Source organism: Larus michahellis, chromosome 1 (assembly GCF_964199755.1).
Source record: "Larus michahellis chromosome 1, bLarMic1.1, whole genome shotgun sequence".
NCBI classification, from domain to species: Eukaryota; Metazoa; Chordata; class Aves; order Charadriiformes; family Laridae; genus Larus; species Larus michahellis.
In genome coordinates, this window is record NC_133896.1 from 74,290,042 (window position 1) to 74,312,948 (window position 22,907).

The following is a 22,907-nucleotide window of genomic DNA, read 5'->3' on the forward strand; positions in this document are numbered from 1 at the left end:
TTTAATCTCACCATGCAGAGAACAGGAAGCCTACTCAAATGAGAGTTATTTTTTTGTGTTACACTGTTGTAACAACAAACACCATGGTTGTTTGAAACAAAGCTTGGCTTTAGAGGTAGAAGTCCAATTTAAGGGAGAATAAACAGCTCTACCTGATACATGAGGTCACCAGGACTGACGGGCATTTCAGATGTTCCCAAAGTGGGCGGGAAACCACTTCAGCCGGGTCTATCAGTGCTTCCCTGTCTCAGCCCACAGTGAAGCTCTAAGCGATACACAGTGTAGCACAGCAAAGGCGGGCCGTGAGCCACAGGTGCTCCAACTGCACACCAGGCGAATGGGGGACGGTGGGAATTTCCTGCTGCCAGATCTCCCACATCACTGAATCGTGGTCTCACAGCAAGTTGCAAGTATTTCTTTTTGAAAAGCTGAATAAAACAGTGGAAAACCCACAAGATGATGCAGCTGTTACAAGAGCCTGTGATTCTACCTGTCCTGACAGAATACGAAGGAGAGGACCTGCTATTTTTTTAAATTAGAAACTTTATTGTGAATTTTGTATTACCAGAGTTTGTACTCAAGCAGAGTAACTAACAGCTTAGCTCTTAGGCAGTTACACTTAACTCTTTACAAAGTCGCATGGCATTTGTTATCTGAAGCAACGTGAGGAGGAGGCGGACTATGTCATTGAGACTTTCGGGAGTGCATCAGGCACCTAGTTTATATCTCAGACCCTGTGAACGAAGCACTGCTTCCTGTGCCCCTACTTTTCTCTCCATCTCTCAATTTAGCTTGCAAGGTCTACAGGCAAAGGTCATTTGCTCCTGCTCAGCGCCTACTCTGCTAGCTGTACAGCAGCACAAACAACTGCCAACCGGAGGAGCCTCCCTGAGTAGAGGTCACTTGTTCCTGTCACAGTATGAAAAAATTAGGGGTGTTATTTTAATGTATGAGGTTTTCTCTTCAAACCACTCACTTAAAAGTCTTCCCGTACACATAAATTTCTCAAAGGCAAGAGGAAACCTGGACTGGTTTGATGTCAGAAATGTTACCTCCATATTATTATCAGCTTTACTCCTGGAAGAAAGAGTGTCTAGTCAAGAACACCCATCTGCTAATCAAACCAGAACCAAACGCATCAGCTCCATGGTCTTTGGTAATGCTGCTGGATGACAGTGCCAAGTTTTCACTTTTATTTAACAGTTTTCCCACAAAACAGGGAACAGCAATGTCAGCTCACTTCCGCATTTTGGGGTTTAATTGCAAAGCACCTGTGAGAGCACTTCTTACTTTTTTTCCAGGAGTGCTGAACTAGCCTGTGGTAGATTGGGAGGTGTCATTTCTCCAAGGGTTTGGAGAAGTCTGATGGGCAGTGCGGTTAGTAGGTACTGCCCAGATGGTAGTATTCCCTCAACAACATTAGTGTATTATTTCCAGTTATTTTGTACAGCATATACCTAAAGATCCACAGTTTTAAAATGCAAACTTGTTTGAGAATTTAATACTAAAAAGAGGACTTGGTTAACAGTCCTAAGGACAAAACTCTTTCTTTTTGCTCACAGAAGCAAATACAGAGCAGACAGTAACACAGAGACTCTTCAAGACATTATCAGCCCAAGACATAGCAACTTCTGCCTTCCTTTAAAAAGTGGTAAGAGCTATGAAATTTATACAGTTTCTGGATTCTCTGCTCAAACTGTCACAGGAGAAACTAGGAGAGAGCTGCTCCTGCCTGAAAGTTTGCAGTAGGTGCGAAAAGTAAGAAAGAACTGCTAATAGAAGTGAGAAACATCCCAGGTTCATGAACCTGAGTTCAGACACAGCAGTGAGCTATATAATTTTCCTCACTGTTTGAAAAATAAGGGTAGGGTAGTGGGGAGACATCAGGATGCCTTGAAATTCCAGGCAATTTGTTTAACAGCTGCAGGAGAGATGGGAGAGACCAAGCAGAAAGGCTAGAAAGCTGGAGACTGATGGTTAATTTGCACCTCATTGCAGCTTGCTGTCCCTCTCAGCCTGAGAGCTAGGTGGCAGGCAGCACCAGGTGGATCTTGTAAAGCTGATTTTCCAGCAAACGAGCCCGCTGGTAATTTAAGTACCAGAGTCCAGTCAGCTAGACCTCCCCAGAGGAAGAGCTAAAATAGCTGTTGTCCTCCTGTGCTAGCTCTACTAGAGAGGAATAGAAGGTATTTTTGTGTATGCTGTTGTAAGTATAATGTCTTGGACTGTTGGGTTTTTGTTTGTTTTTTTTTTTTTTTTTTTTTAATGGGGAATTACAAGCAAGCGATATTTAAAAATGCATCGTAGTTAAAAAGGCTAATATTCTTTAATGGAGGGTTACTTATATGCTTGAAGGCTCTTTTGTGTTTAGAGAGCATACTTAAATCCAACTGTACTGGTTTTAAGTTTCTCTTTTCAAAGACGTTCTGTATCTCTAATATAGGAGACTGCTTTAACTTCCTGGCATTTATTTTTAAGGAGTAAATCTTTCAAAACAGCCAGAATAATAAAAAGTGGTGTCTTCCCTAAAACTATTTGGAGACTCTTACTATTGGTTTGTTGGGGTTTTTTTAAGTATTCCTGTGGCTAAAGACATAGGAGGCTGAGGGGAGACCTCATTGCCCTCTACAACTACCTGAAAGGAGGATGTAGAGAGGTGGGGGTTGGCCTCTTCCCCCAGGTGAATAATGACAGGACCAGAGGAAATGGTCTGAAGTTGTGGCAGGGGAGGTTTAGATTAGATATCAGGAAGAATTACTTTACTGAAAGAGTGGTGAGGCACTGGAACAGCCTGCCCAGGGAGGTGGTTGAGTCACCGTCCCTAGAGGTATTTAAGAAACGTGTAGATTTGGCACTTCAGGGCATACTCTAGTGGCAGAGACTGTAATGGGGATTTTTTTGTGTGTGTGTATGGTTGGACTCGATGATCCCAAAGGTCCTTTCCAACCATGAAGATTCTGTGATTAAGGTAAATGTTACTACTTACAGAAACAACAACTAGAAAAATAAACGTGGAGATCTTGACTCTGCACATATAAAACCAAGCTGCTGCCACTCAGAAAACTTGTAATAAGCCAAGTTAAGAAAAACATTGAGTATTTACGGCTGTTGTGATCTAGATTAATAAATACTTACATGTGATTTTCCTCTTTGCTTCACAAGATTGTACAAGTAGCAACTCTTGTGTTAAATGCTAGTAAAGAAAGTTGCTATTTTTGAGAAAAGAAATACATTTTTCTACCTAAAAGAAAAGCAGGGAGCTAACTGCTTGGGGAGTAGGCGTTTGCTTCATTTTGTTTCTTGATGCACAGTTTGAGTAAAAAGAAGGAGTTCAGTGAAGTTTATAGCCTTCTGGGGGCAAGTTGGTATTTGTACTATGCAGGGGGAAATCCCTTCATGGTCAAGGAGTCTGGTGTTCTGACCCTGGGGGCAACCATGTTAGTCCCTCTCACATGCACACACCTCCTCATGAGCTCTAGTTATAAAGCTGTTGTTTAATTTTCCTCCCACTCTACCCCTAACAGAAATGTGATCTGTAATGGTACTATTCTGATAGGCTGGCTCCAAGTAAAACCTAATCTTGGAGGATCTGAGGACTGTTGTTGCTGGTCATTTAGGTTATGCAGTTGACATACACTGGGCTCTTGACTGCTTCCCTGCTTCTTACTTCAAAGCAAGTGTTCGTTTTGGGGTGTGTTTTGGTTTTTGTTGTTTCATGTTTTATATAATCTTCTGGAGAGAAGCAATGCAGTGTATTTTCAGAGCTGAGGAGTTGAAAGTGATGGAGTGGTAGAAGGTAGGTGTAAAGCTGCAAAATATCACTTAAAGGTAGCTGAAGCTCCCAAGAATCAAATTTTATCTGGTGCATTATTTTTTTTTTTTTTAAATAATATCTCTAAACGTCATACCTAACTTTCAAAAGTATTGCTTGTTTCCCTCTTGTTTCTTTCCAATGACAAATATTCAGCCAAGCTGCTGACGGCTGTCACAGAGCTCTGCTCAAGTCTGATCATGTTCATCGGGTTACACTGGATGGTGTTTCTCAGTGCTGATGTTCCAGCAGATGCTCTTTTTTTGGGTGAGAAACTGTGAGTGAAGTCCACAGTGGCGCAGTGTCAGATGAAAGCTCCCAACTACTCAGTTCAGAGGAGAAGGTTGCAAATTGCAAGGTGGAGACAAATATCTTGCTTGAAAGGTGGCTTTATGCCTGCAAAATTCACCTTCCATGCTTTGGTTGTACGCACGTGCTTATCTTTTTGGAAATATATTTTAAAACATTGTTTGGGAGAACAGACAATAAAAATATAACTAGAACTGAAGTGCTGCTGTAGGTTATGTATCTTGGGTAAGTCCCTGTGTGGCAGTGTGACAGCTGTAGTTGTGGCTAATTAGTATAAGAAACAACTGGGTTTTGTGGGTTTTTTGATCTTGTAGGCTCATGGAAATGCTGACACTCTTGTTGCACTTGCTTTTCCAGCCTCCCCACATCCCCCAAGCCAGTACCTACAAAGAGCAAACCCATAAAGACAGCCTAATGTTTTCCTGAAAGTAAATTCTTAGCTTCTGAAACCTGTTATGAGACAGTATGGAGAAAGCTGCAGGCTCGGAATATTCCAGCTGATTTGTGTGGCTGTGGCTTGCAGGGTTTGACTGGGAGGCCATTGAAAGGGATCAGAAACTGGAAACATCTATGGCCATAGGACATACCTTCAGTAAACAGCTGGACAGTTGTTGCTGTTAGACCTGAGCAAAAAGCTATGGAGTCAGGGAAGGAAGTACATGCTGCAGATGGGATCAAAAGTAATAGCCACAAAAGTTGTGTGAGGTTTCTGTTTCTTTTTAATGAACACTTTATATAAAAAAGGAATACACAATTTGGGATGAATTGGTCTAAGTAACGTTGCTTGGTGCTTCCTTTAATCTAAAAAGATAGTCAACTGCTAGGTTGCAGGGAGTTCTTCAGTTCTTATTGTTGTTGTCATTGTCACCCCACCCCCCACCTTGGTTATTATAATTTAGAATAAGCAGTGAGATTTCTGAAAGTATTTCTTTTTCTTCTCCACCTCTTCCAAATCCACTTTTAGTTCCCTGGAGAACTAACCATCGTGACTGAAGGTTTACATCACAGCTGGTATATGCATCAAGCATTTTCAAATCATTTGATACCAAAGCACCAGGTTGTCTGCTGAAAGAAAAATTGGCGCAAAAGCTATGTGTATGTTGATCATCCTGAGTCTTATATCTTGTCCTTATTCTTTCCAGGTGCTTTGCAAAAGAGGTGAATTGATAATGGCTTCAGAACATGGAGCTAACAAACGGCGTCATAACCCAGTGGACAGTATACGCAGAAAGATCAAATCTAATCAAATGATGGACCAAGTCTCTAATCCTGCTTTGCAGATACCAAAATTTCAGTCCCAGAACTTTGACAGTCCACAGTACAATATAAAAAAAAATCTAGAAGAAATACTGAAGAAAAGAACTTTGAGAAGTCATGGTAGTACAGGTCCACACTTAATCAGTCCCAGGAGTGATGGTGTTTTCTCTTCAGACTTTGAGTTGTTGTCACCTTGTTGCAGGCATATCTCAGAGTCCTGTTCTGCAAATGCTTTGTATACAACCATTAAAAGTGAAGAGAGATCCAGCAACACATGGATGGCAGTATGCCCTCTGGAGAATTCTTCTCCATCCTACTTCAGATCCCGAGAAGCCAATACCCGTAACAAACTGTGTGCCTTATCAAGTATTGAATCTAAAGATGTGCCTCGTGAAAAGAAGTATCTTATGTCAAGTCCAAATTTATATTTCTTCACATCTGATAAAAAGTCAGAAAGTGCTGTGATCCAATCTCCTGTGCCAAAGAGATTACCTTTGAGTGAAAAAGGTAAAAATCCTGGGCGGGAAGTGGGGGGAGGAACTCCCAATCCAAAATCCTAGACGTCTGACCATTCAGCCTACATAGACGAATAGCTGACAGTTAGTTATTCACTACTTAAGCTAGAAACAATATGTTTTAGAATCACTCAAATCCAATAAGACTGCAAAAACAGTTGAGTAAAATCTTAGTTTTTCCTTAAAAAATATTGACGTGATTGTAAGAAGTGCAGAAGTAATGAGTTTTATATGCTTACTTCAAGCAAAAGAGTAGCCAGAGTTGCCTGAAGTGCATGTGTAGAAGTAGATATATAAACCAGTTCCCAATGCAGAGGCTCCAGCTACGAACAGTTCCTGGTGTTAGTTGTCAGTAAAAGCTCTGGTTTTATTGGTGGAGGGGATGCAGCTGGTTGGTTGGTTTTGGTTTTTTTTAATCACCCTAATATTTTTTTTAAAAAGCATTGTTCAAACTACAGTAGGCTCTGTGTGCTCATGCTCTTATGTACATAATATTGTAGTTAGAACCTGTGGTGCATGAAAGTTACTAGGAGAAAACAAAGATGGATGGCAGCAAACTTTTTCTTCATAGGATGGAAGCAGTCACCGGGGTACAAAGCTGACAATGTGCATGACGTGAGCTTGATCTGTGAAGAAGACCTACTGACAACTGTTTTCTGTGCATGTGACATAGAGCATACAGGTTTGACAGCGACTCTTGCTCCATTTTATTCTTCTCTCAGAAGAAATTTTCAAGGCCGAGATCCTGTTATGATTCCTGAGACGTGCAAATCTGTGATATGACTAGCTCCCTTAGCTAGGTGGCTATATGTGTGGCAGATGCAGAACAAATGTCTGTGCCTCTTTTGCACAGTGCCTGTCTCTTCCCACCTCCTTCCCCTTTCCCCCCCTCCACCACCTGATCTCTGCTGAATTTTAGTGCAGAGGAAGTAGAGGAGCAACATGCTTCTAGAAATCAACCTTATTGTAAATGACTGCTTATTTCTCTTAGGCTTTTTCCCGTTAGAAATGAGAACTTTGGGAAACTTCAGAGCTAGAGATAATTCTTCCAAGTTCCACCTCAAAAGTGACTAAAATGGTAGAGAAAGGAGTCACCTAGCAGAGTAAGATAATGACAATCACAGGGTTTGCCCAATTTGATGAGAGACCTGAAAGGAGCAGCATACCAAATGTCGTTTGTTGTTCTTAAACTGAAGTCCACAAAACCAGTGCAGATCCGTAGCATGCCCTTTAACAGCTTTTTATAATGACCTACTGGATTTCAGAGTCTGGCACATGGACATCTGTATCTATTTTAGGAAAAGTAGCAGTTTCCAACATAGTTGACTTTTTGAGACATACAACTAGTCGGGGCTCGGAAGATAGTGGTCTTGAAGAGCTGTGCAACATGCTTGACCCAGATCAGAAAGATGTCTCTATTGACCTGGAAACATATCATGCCATCATGAAAGAGTGGATTGAAGACTGTAAGAGAAAATGGTAATTGCTTTTTATCAATGTCTATCTCATAAAAACTTCTGTGAAAACAGGACAGTAGAAAGTTCTCCTGTGGCTTGTGCCTTCCGTACTCTGGAACAAAGATGGTATCAGGACACTGTGACCACAGTGTGGGTTTTGACTGAAACCTTCTAAATGTTATGAAGTTGGTAAGCAAACTAGTGTCATACTGATTTTGTGACTCTTGATGCTTCCTTGTTTCAGGGAGGATGGTGCCACCGAGGAATCAACAGCAAGCATGGAAGACCCGGAACTTAAAGTACATAAAAATGTCTCTGAAGGTGCAGACCATTTTACTCTGTCTTTATTCAAGAAAATACCACTTTCTTACTCTATAACTAAAACCACCTCCTCTTTCAGCAAAGAAGATGCATGTCCAGATGAATGTTACATCAGGAAGCTTGGAGGCCTTTGGGGGTGATGTGTCTAAAGGAGACATGTAAGTTCACTTAAGCAATTCTTTCTCACAACTTTGTACTCCTAGCTTTGAATTACTTGAGAGCAATTCCTAGAACTGCTGTTCCAGAAAACTATCTTGGCAGAGTTTCTAATGCTGACCTCAGTCTGCACCAACTCTTGATGTTATCACTTTCTTCCTCACAGCTTCTGCTCCAGCTTAAAACCACACTAATAATTTTTCCTACTGATATCTTGGTCCTGTGTCCATTTGCCTCCTTAATTCCCTGTGGTCAGAGCTCTGGCATGTGTTTCTTTTCCTTTTTAAACTGGTTTGTTCCTTCCCTCCCCCAAGTTCTTAGGTATATAACAATAGAAGACATTATCTCCTGAATATCTGGTCCTTGGTTTTGTTTGTTGGGGGTGTTTTAATTTTTTTTTATAGTCATGACTCTGACTTAGATTTTGTTAATAGCAAAGCACTTATCTCTGAAACTTCTGGTGTTTAACTTCTGCATTTTATGCATGGTCAGAAATCTTAAAATCTGCTTTCTGGTGGTTCCCTATCGTTTCTCAGGATCTCAAAAGGGTGATCTTTGTTCAAGTTTCAGTTGAAAGCCTAAGTTGGGGATAGTTTAGGGGAAAAGAAAGGATCCAGAAATTTTGGAGTTAATCCAAAAGTATTAGTGGTGGCCTTAAGAGCTGATTAGCAAAAGCTTAAGATCTGTCATTTAGACATTCAGATGTGGCACTTGTTTGGTGGCATACCTCAATTGCAGGGCACATTAAAAAAAAAAAAGTGATTAAAAGCGAAACAGTTCCTGGTTTCCATAGAATTACAGAACCGATCTGAAGACGGTCTGATATCTCTGTGCAGAACAAATGAATATGCGCTGCAGTGTTACAAGTCTCTCCTCTCACCTCTCTAATCAGTGCAGCACAGCCCTGGGATTTTTAGAAAGCCTAAATTAGATCAAATCATCTTTCTCAATCTTTCCTGTTTTTGTTACCGGAGCAGGGAGACTTCTGACTTGATAACCTGTGTTGCGGACCTGCAGTATAAGAACCAGAAGCTTCAGGAAGAGAACACAAAGATGAAGCTCACGTTGGAAGCTGTGGATGAGACCAACAATAAGCTACTGGCAGATAATGAGGATCTGCATCAACAAATAAAAAGGTTGAAAACCCTGATGGCACCAGGCCTACAGTGTAATGGCTGTAGGCAGGCTTATCTTCTTCCCAGTGGTCCAGCCTTGCTTTATGCTTTTAGCCTCACCGATGCTTCGTGACAGCAACTTTCTTGACTTAATGTAATATCTGTAAGGTTTAATTATCTTGCCTGACTGTTCTGCTCCGTACCTCCTGGTTATTATAAAATCAGCCATTCATCTTATAGCCTGGTTCTTGTGGCGTGAGGCGCTGCAGGCGCACACAGGCAAAATCTTAGGGTAAAGCAAAATCAAACAAACAAAACAAAAATAAAAAGGCTTAATATTACCAAGAGAACAGCCGGGCACTGGAAGGCTTCCAATCCTAGACCACGCGCTTGCTGCCAAGCAGAGGGGAAATGAGCATGTAAGAGCTATTTTGCTAGTCCCTTGAGGGATTAAAGTGAGTTGTCTCACTAGCTTAGTATTGCTGCAGCCTGGGGGCCCATCACGTGTGGCCTATGCCATGAGTATGAGCCTATTGTTACAGTGAGTTCCTAATGCTCAACTGACCCAATTAATTCAAATGTGATATAGTTAAGGCAACTGCCAAACTGTTCCCACTATCTTCTGGGAGATTAAGGCGAGAGTCCTGCAGTGTAGCTGGCATGGGACGTGTGCCCTTGCGTTGGACCATGTGCTCGGCAGCCTAGAGCTAGCTGGGAAAAGGGCCTTGCCCCATTGGTTAAATAGACAGTGTTTGGGGTATCAGATCAGGATAAGAAAACGATGCAGACCTTATCCTTGAAAACTGAACTGAGATGGTTTCCATAAGTGCTGGCAAACTCATCTTTACAAGACTTCATTACGTGCTCAGGTAACCTGATATAGTTGACTGTAACAAGCTAGATTGTTTGGTGGATGCAAACAAAAGCATGCTGTCTTGGATGTTACATTTGCTTGGGGTTTCATCCCATGCTGTGAGAGCGGAAGGGAGTGATAAATAGAGGGTAAGTCCATGAGCCCTTGCTTACTGGAGGAAAATGATGGGCTGAAACTTGATTGTCGCTCTTCTGTTAAGTATCTGTGCCAAAGAATAGAAGCCATCTGTGGCGGCTTCTAAAAATACTCTTCTTGGTATTTCAAGCCTAATGACCAACAGTAATTTGCTAAAGTTTCTCTGGATTTACTTTCCCCCCACACAGCATCCGGTATTCCGTGCTGAGAGCCAAATCATTGGAAGAAGAACTAGAAGATGCAAAAAACAACCTGAACCTGTCAGAAGAGAAGAGACAACAGATTCTCTGCCAGAATAAACAGCTAGTAGGTGCTCTTATTTCTTAGCTTCCACTGTACAGCATTTCATACCTTGCTGTAGCAATGGCATGACTTCTCAATGGGTAAAACCCATCAGTATGACCTTCTCTGTAATAGCAGGTGCTGAGGCTTTTTGAGAATGTTTGAAATGTGATTTACTAGTGTTACAAAAACACTGAAGTTCTTGCATGGAAGTTTCTTTAAATTCTTGTCAGTTACAGTGAAGTAAACAATTAAAAGGGCTGGTCTCACATGTAATTATGCTTAAAGACAACAGCCCTCATGCTTCCATCATCGAGCCCTGTCTGTTTTGAAGTTGGTGATGTTCTGCTAGAAATTCACACAACTTTTCTAGAACCAGCAGGGACAGGAGACTCTGTTCAGATGTCCACACAGAAGAACCTACCAGAAACCTGTCCGTTCTGGACTGACAGCTGGAAGCCAGGCAGCACACCTTGGTGTGTCTCAAAGGGCACAAGCTGCCTACGTGAGAGTGTCTGAATTGCGTACCGTGTGTCTGAATAGCAAAGCCCGTGTGACGACTGTAGGAGGTGTAAAGCAGCCTGGTAACAAGGCTGATGTGGCTGTAGCTTTAGCAGGTGTTGCCAGACACCAGAGCCTATGCTCTCTGGAGAACATATGTTTATGTTACTGCCAGGCGTCTTGTTCACACTACAGCGGCATCTCTGTGTCGTCTTGTGTGGGCATCGCTGTAAATCAGTGTTCCATAGCTCTGTGTGCGGCTGATGATGGGTATTTAGAAATCAAAAATCTTCCATGTCAAGCAAGAACACAAGGTATTTTTTTTGGTGTTATCCTGCTGCAGTGCATGTATATTTTTTAACTTGAGATTACATGCATAATTCACCTTGTGAGAAGGAGGTGGGGTGGGAGAGAGGAATATTATTAGAAGTCTTGTATCTGTGCCTATAAGTCCTTTAGTTACTGTTCCCTGTGCAGTGGAGGCACTGAGTGGGATGCCACAGTCTTCAGACATTCTTCGTGTCTGATATGGAAAAAAATGTGTAGTGTGGCATATAGGCTTTCCAGGTTTGTCTTAACTCAAGCATGAGCACAACTCATCTGGCTCACTCTGGCCTTGAATACCTTCTTCCTACAAAGTGTTTGGCTTTGAATGTTGAACTTGACATGCTGAAAACAACTGTTTTGTTTTTCTCCTTTTTTCTCTTTTCTTTTTTTAATAAACCTGATCAGGAAAAAGAGAATCGGTCTCTCATCGTCAAAATTACTTCTCTGCAGGAAGAGGTAAAGTAAATCAAGACTCTGCAAGCACATGTTCTTGTCTAGCTAAAAGCTCACCATTAAGAAGTGAAATGTTTGTTAGACTTTGAAGGCTGACATGCTAATTAGGTTATCAAAATATCTTGCATTTTACAAGGATGACTTATCATAAACCTTTATATCTTGGAAGTTGCACTGTGCTTCAGATTTTCCGCTTGCTGGGTAAGTAAGGATACAAGGTTGGGGAAGTATGGGGGACAGGAACAAACGGCTTTTTCTTTTTTCACCCCCCTGCCTCTTTCAAAGCTTTATAGACAAATTCCAAATACTTCTAGTTAACACAGCTATATATATACACTAATTCTATATTGAAACAATATCTATCTAACACTTTTTTCTTTTTGTGTTTGCTTCAGTTTCCCTCCTTTAAGATCCAAAGGAGGAGCCCCCTGTATAGAGCTGTAAACCCCACCAAAAAAAAAATGCAGTGGCTGGGGGCTTCACTCACAGAAGGATCCATTGGCACTGGCCAAGGACCTACAGGAGGCTTGTCGGGAACATACTGCTAATGCAGCTATGTCTCTAGGCTTTCTTTCTTTTTCTTTCCTTCTTTTTTCTTCAGAGGAGACCTATTCATTCTTACTTTGCTTTATTTGTTTCATTAAAGTAAACATTCTATAAACCAGATCTATCAGGTGATTAAAATGTTTTAAAACTTGGTTGCAGCCTGTATTTTAGAATGTTTAGGATAAAATAGAGAAACAGGTTAAATCAGACATAGTAATGAAAAGAAACACCTCATGGATTCAGGAATCTACTATCTGTTATAACCACAGGTTAGTCCTTGTTCTTTGCATGCTTACCATGCTGAAAATTAGGCTTCCTAAAAATCTCGTAAGCCCAAATAGCTATTAAACTGCACCTTTCCAAAAATAATGCTCATGCTGAAGACCTGAAAGCTTTTCTTTAGCTTTCTAGGTCTGGTAGTGCTTATAAATCAAGTCGTGAGGTTTTCTCTTCTAACAGTGCTCTGGAGAAATGGGGGAATAAGTAGCAGAAACAGTTTCAGTGGGGCAAATATAAACAGTGTACGTGCGTACAGGCTGGTAGTGCTTTAGAGTAGGCAGTAGCTTGTGGGTGGAGATGTCACTTTTGCCTTGTTTCTTCAAGGAGAAGCTGTCAATCCATTCAGCTGTGCCTAAATGCTCTGTATCTTGTTCAGGCTACTAGGAATAGCATGGACACTGATGAACTTCAAAAGAAGATTTTGGAGCTGTCTAAAAATGCAGCGGAGCTTCAAGTAAGCATTTCAAGTCTAGGAGGAGCAAAAAGACAGCCTATCGTTTCCTCAGCTCTAGTGAGGGAAATGCCTACCTCTGGAAGGCAGACGGCCCTCAACCTGTCTGTAATTACAGAACTGCAGTGCAACCATAGCTTGGACGGTACGACAGCTTTGACTAAGAAAGCTGTTGTCTGGAGGCTAAAAACTGGGCTAATACGAAAAAATAAAAATCCCCAGTTTCATTCTTTTCTCTAAGTTAAACTTTTAGGAAACTTTTTCACTGCTGTTTGAGCAAATATGTTAGAAAGTCAGGCTTTGGCTGATGTTGCTGAAACTAATTAGCCTGGACAGACAAGAGGAATCAAAAGTGACAAGGCAAGCTGAGAAAGCTCTTGCTTTTAACTGGGTGCAAGATTTGGACTTTGAAACACAACGTGGAAAGTATTCAAAGAATAATTTGTTTTTTTGGAGCAAGGACTGTTGATACCCTTTTCCCCTTCCAAGTGTAGGAGACAGGAACAGACTTGTGTTATGGTACATACTGATGACTGAAATTATTCTTGATCTTTTCAATCTTTAGATCCAAGCACATACCTATGAGAACACTTTGGTGAATAAAGAGGCAAGCTTGATCCAGGTTAGTTGCTTTTACTTCATTACTGTCTCAGCTGAAAATACTGACTATGGGATGATTTGTAAAAAGGCAAGGCAATAGTCTTCACTGTAGCACTTTTATCTCTACTGTTCTCACACTACAGAACCTCATCCTATTAATGGCTTCAAAGTAGGCGAGATCTGCTTTAGGACCTGCTTATGAGTCAGCATAATTAAAGGTCTCAAGAGCTTGCTTTTATTTAAAAAAAAAAAGAAAAAATCACAACCTATTAAAACAAAACAAACTTGCAAGCTTCAGAAAAACATGCAGAAGCTTCTAAAGGCTACTTCCTTCAACAACTGGTCAAAGGGTGTACCTGTAGAAGATCCTTTCCTTTGCGTCTTTTAATTAAATTGCTTAATTTTTGTGTCACAATTATGATTCAGAGCCCAATGGAAAATCAAAATTTTCCTTTCTCATTACTGAGGTGTAATCATCTAGGCTTTGCTGAAGAGCGAACACTTCTGAGGTTGTTTTTAAACTAGTATTTTTGTATTAGAACACAAAGTCATAAAACTACATAAGGGTGTCGGCATTCTCTGGATCCATGAATTACGCACACAGCCTTCTAGGCTAATGGAGTTTCTATTTAGCAGAATGTGCTCTAAACTAGCTGATTATACAGTTGACTTTTTTGCTATCTGCAAAAAATGAGTGCAGCTGAATTTAACTAGTGACAAGAGAGAACCTAATTTCAATGTGATCCAGCTGATGATAATTTCGTTGCTGAGTGGTTTTGAATAGTTTTTTTGGTTTTTAGGTTTTTTGACAGAAGCAGCTTAAGGGCACAAATAAGTTAACTTTTTTGTTTTTCTTTAAAATAGCTTTCACTTTCTTCTCCTTGAATGATTTAAAGCTTTTGTGGTTTATGTAGTATCCTTTTATTTTTAAAAAGGCTTTTTTAGTCTATTGACCAAACAAGAATTTTGAAAGCAGACTGCTAAATTGCATGTTTTTGTAGATAAAGGTGACTGGTTTGTATAACCTTGAAGAAATTGGTGTGGAAAACTGACTTTGCTTGTTAGCATTAGGATCTGTGGGATAAGGGTTTACCTGTAAGCTAAAAAAGCCCTCTTGTGGCTCTCTATCCAAAGGTAAATAGGACAGGATTAATAGTCACTGAAAATTATTATGACAACCTTTCTTTTCCAGGCTTGCAGAAGGTATGTGAAGATAGAAAACACTTAACTTCTTATTTTCTTTTTTGGCCTTCAGTATCATACATCAATTGTCCCTGCCAAGGCTGGAAATCTGGCTCAGTAACCTCACCTCTGCTTAGCTTTCTATGTATTTCATCTCTTTCAAAACCCTCAATTCTTTTTAAAGAGGAAGAGTAGGAAGAAGTCACAAAAGGGGTGAGAGGACCAGAGCTCCTACCTGAAGTTCCTCTTTTCTCTAAGAAAGGCTCTTTGTCAGCTGAGACATTGTCTTCTATTGCAATGGCATAACGTGACTGAAGCCCGTTCATAGTTTGTGATGCTAAGCAAGCTACCGCTTCTACTAACCTCTCGGTCTTACCATGAGGGTTGATACGTTCTCTATGAGCCCTTCTATTAGGCAGTGTTTAATCTGCAGAGCACTACACTCTGCCTTTAATCATGAAAACTAATGAGACTAAACTGAGAACATTGCAACTTGTTTTAAGGGTCTGTTGGGTTTAAAACTGGTGCCAGGCATAATATAGTCCAGGTTTTCAGCTAAAACTAGAGTGCTTCTGTCTAGTTCAGTCTGCTACTGCTGGTACAGAAAGCAGATAAGCAACACACTAAAATACAGCACCTGGAAAGAGTTTTTCTGTCTCCCTAATTTCAGGAGTTACATAGAAAAGGTCTTCTGAGTGCTTTCTGTTAGCCAATATGCAAGGTAATTGACTGTTTTCTTCTCAACTTGTGTTACTTAATTAGATTGCTGCTCAACCTAAATCATAGAGCTTAGTGATGTAATGTAGGTTAGAATACAGTGTTATTTTGGTTACAAAGCATCACAGCTGTAAATATTACAAATGCACTTCAATGTGCTAGTTATCAGGTTGTGTACTTTAAAGGTTCTTTTCTCCACAATCTCTGCAGAAGGAGCAAGACATCAAAGAACTGAAGTTAACCATTGTGGAGTGTTCCTCAGTAATAGAGGTATGGGACCGGCTTTATTTTTTGACTATGTGAGGGGAAAGAATGCATATCCTATGTTTATTCTGCATGATAAACTAATGACCTAACCAGGTGTGATGTATGTTTTAGACTTTGCGGGCAGAAAAAAATAAGCTACTGGAAAACATGCAACACATGCAGCAAGAGCTGATCTTGTGAGTATTGTGAACAAGTCCAAGGAAACACAGTTCATCAAAAGTCAAAAAGGTCTGATATATTGGGGTTTTTTCTGCTTCTTTTAGAAATGGGTTGAGTCTTCCATTGTTCTACAAATTTAACAGTAATATTCCTGAAGGGATGAATTCACTGCTCTGTGAACTGGAACTTGCTCAGTCTTCTGAGGTATGAATCAAATCTTTATTGTATCTTATACCAGTTCTTGCATGAGTAAAAGAACAAAACTACCCTGTAGATCATTAGATAACCCTGGAATTGGAAGCCATTAATCCTAGCACACACGCATAGGATGGGAAAGTTATAATATTGTCCCAAGTGCATCGGAGAAAGTCAAAACAAAAGCAAACAAAACCGTTGGTGATCTGAAAAATGAGTCCTACAAAGTAAATCTGGAAGAGCTAGGGTCATGTGTTTAGCTGGCAGAAGAACAGACTGAAAGGAGAAGACAGAAGTTTTCAAATGCCTAAAGGGTATTATGCTGAAGAAAGTAACAGTCTGTTTCTTCTTGTCCTGCCTACACCAGCCACAATGATTTTTCAATTGCAGGAGGGGAGACTTTCCTCGAAGGCTAATATAGTGAAAAAGAAAATTAAGCATTAGAGTATGCATCTTGACAAGGTTGTAGAGTCTTCATCTAATTTATTCTTTAGAAACTTTGATAAGCATCTGCGTGTAGGTACCATTCCCTTCTCCTTCAGCAGGTACAAAGGAGACCTGAACTTTAGAAGTCCTGTCCAGCTCTTCTTTTTCTCGTTCTGTTTCTTTTTTTTTTTCTTTTTCTGAGGTCTTTGGATAGTGACTCAGGAGAAGCATCCTTCAGATGAGTCTGGCACAGGGTGACAAAATCTTAGTACTGCAGTTGAGCCTATCAGTTTGCATTGTAGTGTGCCCCGTGCCCTCTGCAGAACACCCGGCAGGTGGTTTGGTGACTTTTTGGAACTACACTTTTGATCAGACACACTTCACAAGCACTGGAAGTTTGGTCTCTTAACTTACCGTTCTCATCATTTTCCAGCACTTAAATGGAGAACTGGAAAAAACCCAAACAATTTACATGTATGTTACAGCTTTGGTTCAGATTTTTCTGAGCTATTCTGTGCCCATTTCTCTGAAGACATTCCATGGAGTTCCCGTCCTTCCTTACAGTGCTGTATTCCCTTCAGATGCGAGCTGTGCAGCAGAGCTGATAACAGATGTATGTTATTGCAGTGATTTCTCTCGTAAGACTTCACTATGTTGTATGTGGTGCATTTGCAAAGAGTTAGCAGTTGCAACAGAAAAAAAAAGTCTATTAACGGATTAAAACTACAGGCCCAGAAACGGGAGCTATACTTGGCTAGGCAGCTCTGTTTCAAATGTAACGTATTGTCCCCTATTGCAGCTCCCCAGAGTCACAGTGAGTCACTGTGTTTACCCCTCAAATGCTGTAATGAGACACGATTCCACCAAATCACCTGTAAAGCAAGCAGGGGCTCTGCTTATTCACCACTTGGTAAAGCCTCTTCTGAATAAAGATAACTAATTATTGACTTCCTCTTGCCTACTCCTGACATGAAAACTTACGTTGGATCACTCGGCGGCTTGGCCAGCTTGCCTTTTTTTTTTTTTTTTTTAAATCATCATGACATGATGGTTTTGAAAAGCTTTTGCAAGCATCAAGTTTCGGTAGCTCTGACCTTCTGGTAAATACAATGCAGGGATACTTCAGTAAAGTCTAAATGTCACCGATGCTGGTTAGTAATAAGGAGATGTCAAAATAAGCTAGCTGGCTCTTCTGTCTCTTCAAAGATTACCGAGACTGAATGGACATCCGTGGATGAAATGCTGGACCGTGAAGTGCTGGTTTTACTTCATGGACCTGAATACGCAGGAGAAAAATTTAAGACTCTCATGCAAAAGCTGGTCAGTGGCAGAGCTTATGTGAATAAGGATGTGGTCTTCTGTCAGCATTTTCATTAGAATTTCTCCAAGCATTGATAATCAGATCATGTTTACTCCTTTTGAAAAAATAATAGCTGCTTTGGGGGTGGAGGGTGGGGCATGCTCACTCTAACAATATTACTTGGCACCTATTCTAACACTGTTCCTTATAACCTGGGTAATTCTGGGCAGCATTGTGTCAGACTACTACTAGAAATGCCAAGATTTGGGATTTTGGAGGGTTTTTCTTGTTTTGTTCAGCTTTGGGTTTTCTGGTGTTTAGTTGTCTGTCTTGTTTTTCAGCAAGAGGAAGCCTCTGAAGCAGAGGAGCTTGTCATGACTTCTTTACAAGGGGTAAAAGATCCTGATGTGAATACGCAACAGCTCTGGGAAAGAAAACTTGTGGTAAGTAACTGTTTCTTCTGACGCTGTTTTATGAAATAGCAGGGCTGTGCAAAAACTCAAGGTGGGTATCTTACTCCTACATGCTATGCACATTGATTACTTGAGATCCTAGCAGTCCATTTCGGGTGAGAGATGGCTGTATGGAGAGAAATATGGTTTGTAACTTTTTTTTTTTAGGAGGAGGAAGGGGAGCATTGCTTATCACTTTAAAGTGCTTTTCACTGTGCTTTTTCTGATATGTCTTGTGCAAGAGCTCACTTTGTTAAAACTATGCTTGAAGGAAAGGGTAGATGAAGCAAGTTGATTTGAAGAGGAAGATGAGGTCAGATGGCAACACTGTGGTGTGTGAGCTCTGAAGCTTTTCTGCCCACTGCATGCTTCTGTGTGCCTCGAGCCCCCGTTTTCCACCGTGCTCTGAATCTGACTACTGTAGTGGATGGTTTCACTATCAAGAGGAGAAGCGGGGTAGCTTTCTAACTGGATTTCCAAATCAAAACCTTCACGGGCTTTGCTTTCTTTTGAGAGGTAAAGAGTTCTGCTGTTGCTGGACACACTCCATAGGAAAAGTCTCTACAAAAACATATTTTACAACTTAATCTTGCATATGTATTTTAACTGTTCCTCAAACCTCTTGTGAGACTTGAAAAGAAAGACTTTTGCACAAGGTAACTGACAAAAATAACTGCTCCGTGTGGTAGCAGCAGTCTATGGACACAGCTCAGTTCTCCTGCTCTTGTTCCCTCCTCCCCTCCCATGTAACAGCACGGCTTCTGAATTTTCATATTGCTGGATGTAGCTTTTTTCTAACCTGGTCCTTCTTGCTAATCTATTGTCAGGAATACTGCTACGGAGAACTTCACCAAACTGTATATTAATGCTGTCTTTCAGCTCCTTAATAAATGCAAAAACCTCAGTTCATCCCACTGGCCCTCTTCATCTTTTCCTGGGCAGGCAGGAGCAATGACTGGAGCCATCCAGTCCCCCATCCAGCTCTTGATTTTCTTCTTTTTTTCTTTTCTATGTAAATCCTGAAAGCTTCTCCTTGGAGACGGTTTCAGTCACTTCATCCTGGTGTGTCCTTTGGGTAGACTTCAGGAAGCTGCTGGCTCATGTGTTGCTGTAACTTTTTTTTTTTATCTTGACTAAACTTCCCCCTTCAAAGCTGTCACAGCTGAAAAATGCTTGTTAACTTTTCATGCTGGGATCATGTTCCTGTTAAACATGTGAACATGTTTAACATGTAAACAAGTTAAAAACTTTTGGTATGGGCATTGGAGTTGATCATGGCAAACGAATCCTATTCTGGTTCCTAGAGAGCAATGCCTTTGGAAACTAAGCTAACAGAGGATCAAGGAAGAACAAGATTCTTTAAAAATACAAGGCCCTGTCCTGGGACTCATGGGGATGGGAATTGACTTCATGTCAAATGCATTGTCTTCACCTAGCTAGAACAAGCCAGATATGGGGAAATACAGCATAGGGAGCTGAACACAATAGATCGGGGGGGGAACAAAAAAAAAAAAAACCCCAAAAAAACCCCCCTCAAAGTAGCTTCTTCCAGCCTTGGAGAAAGCTCTTGTAAAACAAACAAAAATTTAAATTTTAGACCATGCACTGTCACTTGAAGCCTAAATACTTCCCCACCATTTCCTGGGAAATGTTTTATGGACACGTTTTCCTGGATTTTAGTATGTTTTAAAGTATATTACACATAAATTGTAAGCATGCCTGTGGTTTTGTGCATGTATACATATATTTAAGCATGTACAGATGGTGACAGTAAAAACTTTTTCACCCTTCTGCTGGAGGATAAGACAGTGGCGTGTGTGCCCTGATAAGCCTGTACCACTTGTGTCAAAACCATGTCACTTCTAAAAGCAAGTGCTGCCTGCCTTGGCCAAGAAACTGATCTGCAGGATGTGGGCATTTATACACGGTCACGTCCTGTGTCATCCTTGTAAACCTATCTAGCAACACTGCTCAGGCTCTCTTTTTTTTGTAGCATGATGCTTGATGTGCTACGCTTTTTTGTTTGAAGCTCATGAACAGTGTTAGACTCTAACTTGCAGGTAGGTGATGTGGCCCGTAGTTGTAGGATTGATGTTTTTCCCTTGGAAGTAGTGTAAAATCCCAGAAATATGAGCCTTGTTCTTACCTCATCTCTGTTTTACTCCTATCAGGTATTCTTTAAAAGCTGAGGACTCTTTTGTATGTTCAGTTGAACAAGGTCAGAGAAAGAGGACTGGATTCTTCCTTCTCAGTACTTCCTACTGCAAGTCACTGTTCAGAGAAATACAGAGGACGCAATGTTACTTAACACTTCATTTTTACCCTCTTCCCCTTTTTCTTTCCACAAATTGGAGGCAAAACTGTCACAAAGGTCATCCCTTGGACAGATTTCATCTGTTAGGCATGTATGACAAACTGAAATAAGAGTTTATTGAGGTTTGGTTTGGTGGTTTTTATTTTGCTGTAATAGAAACTCAAATTGGTGCCAATGGACTTAGTTGTACTTTGAGGAAAGGGTCACAGAAGCCTAAATCGTTAGTTTTAGGGCTTCCTGCAAGATGGTCATTATTAAAACTTCCCCTTATGAAATGTCTCTTGTTGCTGTATCTGGGCATCTTGTGATGGAGGTTTTCTGGGGTAAGTTGTTAAGACTCCCTCATGCACCATGTAATCCTCTGCCACGCTTTCCATAAATACTTGCTATCTGTATATCTGTTTTACAAGGGATGAAGAGGGCTATCTGTGTACCCTAGATCTGCACAGAAAGAAAGGCTAAGAGTGGCTTTTGACTTGGAAGTAACGTTTGGAAGAAAGAGGGAGCCATTTGTCAAACTGAACCACCATACGGAAGGCTTATGGTTTTTTGTGCAAACTGTTATGCACTGCTCCATCCTAAAAAAAGTCGTAAAGTACTAACACTTGGCAAGGGTCTAGCCTGTCTGTCCCTGCATCCCATCAGATTCAGGAGTGAGAAGGCACAGGTTTGAAGCTTAGGTAGCTTGGTTAACCAATTAGACTGCAGTTTTGTACAAAACAAACACCTATTTCTCCTTTATAATCTCTTCCTTATGAAACTGTATTTTTCCTCATTTCTCTCTCTCTCTTCCCCCCCCTTCCCCAACCAGATGCTATGTGAGTAGATTACAAAATATTGTCAACCATCCACTTCATTGCTGAGAGCGTTGGATGTAGATGATGATACTAAATGGTGGAAATCAATTCCCTTCACGTAAACTGGGGCTCTGGTTTACTCTCTGGCTCTGCTCCTCGTCTAAGCACATGGCAACTCAGTTTGAAAATTCCACAGGTTCTCAGGCAAGAACTAGGAGAAAAAAGACACCTTTGGATCCAGAAACTTCATCTCTTGGAAAAATACAAAGAAGCCCTAGAAAAGGACTTTATTCGGATGGCAGGCAACCTGAGGAGAACCAAGACAGAGCAATTCTACCTAAGGAAAGAGCTCTCTGCCAGGTAGCCCTTGAAAGCGTCTGTGTCTCTTTCTTTGTTTTTTTTCTTGGTTGATTGCTTAGCTGTTTGGTGGTATGTGTGTGGGGGGGTTGTTTTTGATCTGGGTAGGTTTTTTGTCGTGTGGAACAAAGTGTACTGAATTCGGAAGGCTTTTCCCAGAGGAACTTAACCTGCTGTTTTGGAGAGTGGATCTGGTTTTAGCGTAACGTTAACACTGTGTGGGAGTTAAGGTTTGTGTATGAAGTAACATACAATCTTGGGGATGCCTTTGAAAACACCAGGGAGACCACAGACTGAGCAGTTAAAGCGAGAGGGCACTGCCTGTCTAGCAGGTGCGACCATTAAAGGAACTGCCGGTTTTGTGTGAAGCAGCAGACCTGTAAAATATATGCCAGCAGGTTATTACTGCTTTGGGAGGCAATTGCTAGCCCCAGTTAACATAATGTCTCCTAGTTTCCCAAGGGTATAGCTTCAATGAGTTATCTCATTAAATATGCAAATGTAACTTTAAATTTTAATTTATTGGCCCGTGGTTCCTGCTCTGGGTTTTGATGTTAGAAATATGGCAGCAAAGGACGTAAACGCCTGCCTGCCTGCCCTCCCTCCTCTCCTCAGACATTCAGGAAAGTAGCTGGTCAAGTTGTTGGAGGTTTCTTGCCAGAACAATTAATGTGAATTTGTTGTCTCTGTGGAGCCCAGGCTTACTCACAGTGTCAGCCTTCTGCTATCCTATGCTAAATGTAAATTTTTGCATACGTGCCTTTACCTGGGTTTGGGGTGTAAGCAGCTTCCTAGGGCTTTGCACTGCTGAGGGCTCATGCAGAGCAGTCACACTGCACTTCTGCCTGACTCTTCTTCCACTTAGTGTTGTTAATGTAGACCTCCCACGTGCTCTGCCTTCACTCAGAAAAGAGCTGATAAAAATACTGATGGCTTGGTTTCTTAAAGCTGCCTCTCTGTATCAAACTTGTTTGTGGTGGTAGCAACAAGAAAAAAAAATAAATGCATGAAGGCGAGTTGGAGAAGTGGGAAAAGGGTTTCTGCAGTGGAAAAAAAGGGGTTCCTTGAAAGCCATTAGCTTTTGCACTGGTTCTGATGGCATCTGCTTGCTGTCAAGTGAAATACCCTCTGATACACTGGGAAATTAATCTGACGAAGCTGTGTATCTGCAGTAATAGCTCCAGGGTATCTCTCTTAGAATGATTGACTCTCTATCCAATTACTAGCTTTCTCAAACTATGAGACAATGCATTCTCTTGACTGAACTGCAAAAGTTTGCGCCACTAAGCTTTTGTTCTTCAAGAGTTGTCAGGATATCCCCCAAGTTTCCACTATGGTATCCAGCTGGTTGG

General features: G+C 41.0%; 1 protein-coding gene across 5 annotated transcripts in view; it reads left to right on the plus strand.

Annotated features, from left to right (window-relative positions):
- Positions 1-1,878: 1,878 nt before the first annotated feature.
- The window catches only part of IRAG2 (inositol 1,4,5-triphosphate receptor associated 2), a 43,239-nt gene continuing 22,210 nt past the window's right edge, over positions 1,879-22,907 (plus strand). For 3 of the 5 annotated variants that reach the window (XM_074586930.1, XM_074586942.1, XM_074586941.1), the window contains exons 1-17: positions 1,879-2,206; positions 5,263-5,884; positions 6,464-6,574; positions 7,191-7,371; positions 7,594-7,670; positions 7,750-7,828; positions 8,801-8,962; positions 10,139-10,256; positions 11,466-11,516; positions 12,715-12,792; positions 13,355-13,411; positions 15,499-15,558; positions 15,667-15,731; positions 15,819-15,918; positions 17,542-17,655; positions 17,977-18,078; positions 21,395-21,558. In XM_074586930.1, the coding sequence (XP_074443031.1) occupies positions 5,290-5,884; positions 6,464-6,574; positions 7,191-7,371; positions 7,594-7,670; positions 7,750-7,828; positions 8,801-8,962; positions 10,139-10,256; positions 11,466-11,516; positions 12,715-12,792; positions 13,355-13,411; positions 15,499-15,558; positions 15,667-15,731; positions 15,819-15,918; positions 17,542-17,655; positions 17,977-18,078; positions 21,395-21,558 (2,114 nt within the window). In that variant the 5' untranslated portion in view covers positions 1,879-2,206; positions 5,263-5,289. The remainder of the gene's footprint in view (positions 2,207-5,262; positions 5,885-6,463; positions 6,575-7,190; positions 7,372-7,593; positions 7,671-7,749; positions 7,829-8,800; positions 8,963-10,138; positions 10,257-11,465; positions 11,517-12,714; positions 12,793-13,354; positions 13,412-15,498; positions 15,559-15,666; positions 15,732-15,818; positions 15,919-17,541; positions 17,656-17,976; positions 18,079-21,394; positions 21,559-22,907) is intronic. The other 2 variants (XM_074586940.1, XM_074586936.1) reach the window with 2 other exon arrangements.